The sequence below is a fragment of the Neltuma alba genome, unplaced genomic scaffold (genome assembly GCF_004799145.2).
Source record: "Neltuma alba isolate B1F8T4 unplaced genomic scaffold, ASM479914v2 tig00007157_pilon, whole genome shotgun sequence".
NCBI lineage: Eukaryota > Viridiplantae > Streptophyta > Magnoliopsida > Fabales > Fabaceae > Neltuma > Neltuma alba.
The window spans coordinates 236,671-244,261 of NW_021634693.1; the positions used below are offsets into that span (position 1 = coordinate 236,671).

General features: G+C 32.3%; 1 protein-coding gene across 1 annotated transcript; it reads right to left on the reverse strand.

Annotated features, from left to right (window-relative positions):
* Nucleotides 1–439: 439 nt before the first annotated feature.
* Nucleotides 440–2,743, reverse strand: LOC114751930 (probable fructokinase-5). Its single transcript, XM_028940632.1, has 5 exons — nt 2,538–2,743; nt 1,597–2,007; nt 1,378–1,512; nt 672–788; nt 440–582 (listed from the first exon to the last, which is right to left on the reverse strand). The coding sequence occupies exons 1-5, from the start codon at nt 2,718–2,720 to the stop codon at nt 445–447; spliced, it is 984 nt and encodes a 327-aa protein (XP_028796465.1). The 5' UTR covers nt 2,721–2,743; the 3' UTR covers nt 440–444.
* Between the last annotated feature and the right edge of the window lie 4,848 nt (nt 2,744–7,591).

The following is a 7,591-nucleotide window of genomic DNA, read 5'->3' on the forward strand; positions in this document are numbered from 1 at the left end:
TTTGTGGACTGGAATAGAATTGCAGGGGAAAAAAAAGGCCTTTTTGTAACAAAAAATACTTTTTAGACATGAAATATTACATATAAAAAGGACTAACAAGGCAGAAAGAAAGGTTATAGTATATATTCCATGTATGGATTTATGTCCTAAGATGAAATATTACACTATGTTGAACGTTTTACCTTGTGATGATGGACATCAAAATGCAAGATCAAGAGTCACCATATTTCTAAATTCGTAATTTAATAAACATATAAAATTATTTATTATTTTTCAAAATTCAACCCATCTAAACTCTTCAAAAATTGTTTATTACCCACACTTCATAAACCACACCTACTCTAAATCCCTTAAATAAAAAAAGATTAACTCAAAAATGGTCTGAAATAAAAAAGGCTTGAGTTGATCCATTCACTAAACAAATCCCAAAAAGCTAGGAAGGATCTATTTGGCACTAGACTTGGAAATGAGACTCTGGGCATCTGAGGCAGTTGGGAGTGCAGGTATGGCTCCTTTCTGGGTTGTACAAAGTGCTGCACAAGCATTTGCAAATGTCAGAGCCTCTTTCAGTTTTGGTTCATCCTGCAACATAGTGCATTCAATAAATATCAGAAACAATAAATCTAAGGCTTGATCTCGCAACTGAAGTGAGAACAGAGGGAAGAAAATACATCAAATATGGAAGGGTTGTTAGCCACAGAAACGAGAAGTGAACCAACAAAAGAATCGCCGGCACCAGTTGTGTCCACTGTGTTCACTTTGAACCCTGGAATCTTGCCTTTGAATTTCTGTACTCAAACAAGATGATTCATGTAAACATGTATGCGTGGAGTTTAGATCACTCTTCGAAACCATAAAAGGAGAACTAAAATGTATAGTATAAGTATTGACTAAGTTTATCATAAATAGGTACAAGTCTCACTGGAATGTATGTATATCCAACGTCTTTATGCGATGGACCAAACATTACTTAAGAGGTCAAACTTCTCAATTTCTCATGCCAAATTCTATCCTCATCTGGTCTAATTTTTTCCCAACCATCTGATATATTGTGTACTAATAACTAATTTATATTTGAGCATTATAGGTCCCGAATGAGGGGTAACTTTCTAGTGTGCATATTTACATCTGCAAAATACAAATCTAGAAATGTTACTTAAGAGATATCGAGTCTTTTTTCCTCAACTCTAACATTAATATAGAGAATTTTTATTTTACTCATAAAGCTTCTTTTTGTGATGGAACAGTAACAAATCAAATTATTGGATCATAAACGTTTTTAAAATTTGAATCACACCAGTTAGCAATGACAGAATTCATTTTCCTGAAGAAAAATGGGGTATGAGGTAACTCAGCAAAAACAAAAAGGAATAGTACCTTGTTGAAGTATCTGCAACCCTTTTCTCCATCGGTGACAATAAGAAGCTTCAACTTGTCATGCCACAGGGACAAAACAACCTCTTCCTTTTCAGGATCTCCTTGTGTAAGAAAGTTCACTTCATCATCACTTACCTATAGAGAAAATGGTAAATCATGTGAAGATTTATAGAAATATACCAAATTTGAATACCAAGCTTATAAGAAGAAGTTTCATACCTTGATGAAGTCAGCTTCAGACCAAATACTCTTAATGCCAGACCTAGCAGCTTCAGCAGAAGGCCACAAAGGAAGCCTAACATTAGGATCATAGGAAAGCAAAGCTCCGGCTTCTCTAGCAGCTTTCATGGCTGCCATGTGAGCTGATCTGCAAGGCTCAGAGATGAGGCTAATAGAGCCATAATGGAATATCTTGGCCTTCTTGATCATCTCCATCTTCAACTCAGAATCCTTGAGAAGCATATCCGCACTAGGATTCCTGTAGAACATAAACTCCCTCTCTCCATCATTCCTCAAGGTCACAAAAGCCAATGCAGTTCTTGCATCTGCGTCGAAGCAAACCCCATCTGTATTCACCCCATTTTTCTTTAGTATATCTGCTAGCATCCTCCCAAACTCATCATCTCCCACCTGTTCACTTTATGTTCAATTATTAATGTTCTAATTCTGAGACATTCCAAGGTTTAAATGGCCAACATGGAATAACAGAGTGCAATCAGAGATTTCATGAAATATATACCATGTGTATAATATCATTGTGGAAACAAAAATGTTTGGACAGAGGCATCCAATACCCACTGATTCAAAGACAAAAACAGCACGAAACAATACTGCGGTATCCTTCAGATCATATGTTTGGACCCATTTAGCATTTCTTTTTCATTATCTCTCTTTTTTGTAATCTCTATTATGTTACTATGTCACATTTTCTCTTAAAAATAAAAAAACATAACTACGTAGATATAGATCATCTAATTTGAAACAAGGTTATTCAACTAGTTTTTAGATGCAAAGGAATCTCTCTAAGGAAGTGAAACTATGAGTTGAAGGGGATCCAAATTGGTCGAAATGCACTGAATTGATCGAGAGTATGTAAGCATAAGAAAATCAATAATATCTGAGGAATAAGATCATGATGATAATAGAGATTAAAGAGTAACCTTGCCAATGAAGGCTGAGTTGCCACCAAGTTTAGCAATGGCACAAGCAACGTTGGCAGGGGCCCCACCAGGGGCTTTGATGAAGCCTGGAGACTCAGCTAATGATACTCCAGATGTCGTAGGAACAAAGTCTATCAGCATCTCACCGAATGAGATTACTAACGAAGCTTCTTTGTTCGCCATAGCTTCCTCTGCTCCTGGTTCTGGATCTGTCTCTCAAATTATAACCTTAGTGTTTCAAAGGAGGTTCCTAACTTCTATGATTTCCTCACGCAAAATTATAGATATGCTGTTATAGACTGAGTCTTGAGTCATCCCGAAATTTTAAAATAAGACCAACGTATTTTTAATACTACCTCCGTTTCTTAATATAAGATCTTGTTTAACTTTTATTTTGGTCAACCAACACAATTAATTAGGAAGGATATTTTAGGAAAGACAACACCTATTTATTACAAATAACTAACTTAATTTCTTTTCTTAATCTTCTTAAATTAGTCAACTAGCTCTTATAATTAGGGCTGGAGGTAGTAGTCAGTTTTGTTATGACTAAATAATTTAATTTCATGCGTATATTAAAAATTGGAATTATATATTTTGGGTTAGTTGCGATTTTTTGCCATAATTTTAGGTGTTTATGTTAAATAATGATAACAGACTATTAGAGGAAGTATCTAAAAACTCGCTTTCAAGCGGCCTGGTGCATTAAAAAAAAAAAAAGAAATAAATGAATGAAAAATAAACGCAGGCTACTCATTTGAGGAAAAAAATTTGATCCGAAAATGAATGCATATTATATGGGAAGAGAAGAGAAAAGTCTGGCGCGGAACCGTTCCATTGAGCAATTTCTCCACTTCCCTCCACTGACCCAAAACGAGGTCGTTTCTTTCTTTCCCACCAATCAGCTTCCTGTATTTCCCCAGCTTAATGCAGCGATCAGGTTTTATGAGGTTCTGGTTTTATCTTAAATAAAGGCAAAAATACCCAAACACAATGCAAGCTTCCTCTGTTACGCAAAACACAAGCTTCTTTTGCGATTGATTAGCATTGTCTTGGAAACTGGATGCTGCAAGAGTTGGTGGACTTTTAGTTTGAACCTCAGGAAAAAGAATCTGAAAGGGGTGAGTCTTTGAAGGTTTTTTGTCCAAAGAAGAAGACTATTTTTTTTTTTTCAAATGGTTGATTGAGGCTTTTTTTTTTCCCTCCCCAAAATGGCATGATTGCAATACTGCTTAAATTATAAAACACTGCATTTTATATAAATGGAGGCTAAATGGGGAGGATTTGCAATGGAGAGGTTCCGCGCTGAGAAAACTCACCACAAGAAATTTAAAACTAATCACGGCATTTTAATCTGGTTTTACATTATCTTTATGAGATTTGAAATTCAAACACCGGTTTTTTGAGGTGTTTAGGTTTTTCTTTTCTACTCATAAAATTTCTATTTTAAATATAGAGATATTTTTTTGTAAACAAATAAATTTATGAAAACATGTGATGAGTAAGGATAAAAATTTTGAAAAAACAATTGTCGCAGGGGAATATGAACTTTTAATCACTAAATACCCATTAATATATCTATTAACTCATGTTTTTTTCGTAAACTATTTTCACTATTTTATTTATTTATAACATTTTTAAACATATTTTGTGTGGTTCATGAGGTGATGCAGCAAATAGAAAAGATCCAGGACAGGTTTCATACGGAATGAGGAGGAAGGGTGTGGGAAAATTCATGCAATAATTAGCGGGGAACTCTTGTGCAGAAGAGGGGTGGGCATGGATTGAAAGATTTACAGACTAGGAATGATGCTTTGATTGGAAGAGCGAGCTGGAATTTAGTTGCAAAGCCTGACAGCTTTTGCTCTTTGGTCTTGCATTGAAAATATGGAAAGAATTTGGACTTGAAGAAAGAACATATTGCTATAAATTCAGATTCAGAATTAAATGAAAGGGGCCAGAAGAGTGCAGGGATTCCTATAGTTAGCAACTCAAAATAAATTGCTAAAGGCGGCAAGTCATCATGATGCATGTGCTTAGAGACTGCAAATCATGGGGGAACTTGAAGAGGAGAGCTACTAATTAATCCAATCTTTCACCAACTAAATGGGAAGGACTGGTTCAATTGGAAGTTGATGAGGAGCAGGAACGAGCCTTGGGCTATGATGCTTGGGATAGCATGTGGGCATCTCTGGATTCAGAGGAATGAAAGCTTGTTTGGTGAGGAAGTATTAAACATAGCAGGAGACATGAGTAGAGTGGTTGAACATTATGTACAGGAGGTGAACATGGCAAGAGACACTTGAGGAAGTTGATATATGTCAGGTGGAGGGAGCCTAAAGAGGAATGGGTGATGCTCAATGCAGATGGAGCTTCCAAGGGGTAGGATAAGGTAGCTGGATGTGGAGGTTTGTTACAGAATACTTCTCTGGTTTTATTTATAGAGCAGAGAGAGAAAGTTTTTTTTATCTTATTTATAAGTCATTTCATTAAATTGTTAGTATAAATATATTATTTCGTCCTTCATTTATTATAGTGTAGACAATTATCCTTTTTGAAAAGTGTATATATTAAATAGGGATAAAATTGAAAAGTGGTATATTTTAATAAAAAGTTAATGCACTTTAAGGTTTTTCTTAATTTATGTAAAAATATACTAAAAGTGTCTTGTAAATAAGATTAGAAAAGTAGTAAGAGAATATGGATATATCACAGCTAAAAGAAGGAGTAGAGTTTCAGTCAACAATGTTAAAGCTGATCTGTACAAAGCTTCTTTATTTTCAACAGGCACATGTACATGGAAAACAAATCCATAGAAACACTTTATTCAGATATTACAATTGGTATCTTAAATTTGTTACAAGTAGGACTTCAAATTATTAACAATTCATAATTTTATATGTTCTTACTTTTATTATTAAATTTATTTTATTTAATTGAATATAGATTTTAAATTTCAGTTAGTAGCATTGACGAGAACAACACATTTTTTAGGATATAATGCTCGTCAACCACGCAGAAGAGGACTTACGCAGCCATTGATCAGTTTTTATCATAATATTAAAACTTAACCTGGATTGTTAAATGGATTAGTAAATTGGTGAATCACTTTTTTTAATTGGTCTTATTAAAAGTTTTGGACGAATCAATTAGATTTGGTTTTATATTTTTTTTCCTTCTCTTCAAACTTGATTTGATATTATTTTGAATTTTTAAATAAAAATAATAATTTGTCATATTTGAATTTTATTAACTCTATTTTATAAAATTATGTGTGATTTAAGATTGAATGTGTTACTAAAAATACCAATTCATCTCTGAACTTATTTTCATAAAATAAGGCCTATAGCACTATCAAGCCCACCTTTTTAATGTCATGTGAGCTTTAGTTATAAATTTAACTACTTGTATGATAATTATATAATAAATTTTGTAATAATATATTACTTCCTCCTCTCCTAAATATAAGATCTCTTTTGTAGTGTAAATTACACTATAAAAGGGGTCTTATATTTAGGACCGGAGGAGTATTATCTTATGAAACATATTATAGATGTCTATTACTTTAATAAAATTAGTCTCCAATATGACAATACATTATTGTATTCAACTTAATTACACTACAAAAGGGATATTATATTTAGGACCGGAGGAGTATTATCTTATGAAACGCATTATAGATGTCTATTACTTTAATAAAATTAGTCTCCAATATGACAATACATTATTGTATTCAACTTAATTACATTACAAAAGGGATCTTATATTTAGGACCGGAAGAGTATTATCTTATGAAACACATTATAGATGTCTATTACTTTAATAAAATTAGTCTCCAATATGACAATACATTATTGTATTCAACTTAATTACATTACAAAAGGGATCTTATATTTAGGACCGGAAGAGTATTATCTTATGAAACACATTATAGATGTCTATTACTTTAATAAAATTAGTCTCCAATATGACAATACATTATTGTATTCAACTTAATTACACTACAAAGGGATATTATATTTAAGACCGGAGGAGTATTATCTTATGAAACGCATTATAGATGTCTATTACTTTAATAAAATTAGTCTCCAATATGACAATACATTATTGTATTCAACTTAATTACATTACAAAAGGGATCTTATATTTAGGACCGGAAGAGTATTATCTTATGAAACACATTATAGATGTCTATTACTTTAATAAAATTAGTCTCCAATATGACAATACATTATTGTATTCAACTTAATTACACTACAAAAGGGATCTTATATTTAGGACCGGAGGAGTATTTTCTTGTGAAACACATTATAGATGTCTATTACTTTAATAAAATTAGTCTCCATATGACACTACATTATTGTATTCAACTTAATTACATTACAAAAGGGATCTTATATTTAGGACTGGAGGAGTATTATCTTATGAAACACATTATAGATGTCTATTACTTTAATAAAATTAGTCTCCAATATGACAATACATTATTGTATTCAACTTAAACTTTCAAAGTAAGTGAATTGTGATTATTCAAAGGATGCCGTGACTTCTTCTGCTGCTGTCTCTCAAATTACAGTCTTAGTGTTTCAAATGATGCTCTCGATTTTTGTGATTTCCTCACCCCAAAATTATAGATATGTGGTTATAGACTCAGTTTTGAATCATACCGAAATTTTAAAATAAAACTCTTATTTATGTAGCCAATTTTGTTTTAGGGATTTTATGACTAAGTAATGTTATTCCATGAGGATATTAAAAAAATGTGATTATATATTTTGGGTTAGTTATGATTTTTTACCATAATTGTATGTGGTTATTGAAAAATAATTCTAACATGCTATTAAAGAAATATCTTAAAAAAATGTGCTTTCATGATTCCGGAAATGAATGCCTATTCTATAGAGGAAGAGAATAGAAAATCCACCACATGAAAATGAAAAGTAATCCAGATTTGAAATTTAAACTTGTTTTGAGATGCCAAGGTTTTTCTTTTATGATCCTGAAATTTCTGTTTTAAATATAGAGATATTATTTTTCTTAAAAAAATAAATTTT

What these genes read in the sequence shown, in the direction of transcription:
- LOC114751930 (XM_028940632.1), bottom strand. Translation starts at nt 2,720, where the DNA reads ATGGCGAACAAAGAAGCTTCGTTAGTAATCTCATTCGGTGAGATGCTG. An exon ending in ACTCAGCCTTCATTGGCAAG is followed by an intron (nt 2,008 to 2,537) that starts GTTACTCTTTAA and finishes TAAAGTGAACAG; the next exon opens with GTGGGAGATGATGAGTTTGG. An exon ending in GTTGCAGATACTTCAACAAG is followed by an intron (nt 789 to 1,377) that starts GTACTATTCCTT and finishes GTTTGAGTACAG; the next exon opens with AAATTCAAAGGCAAGATTCC.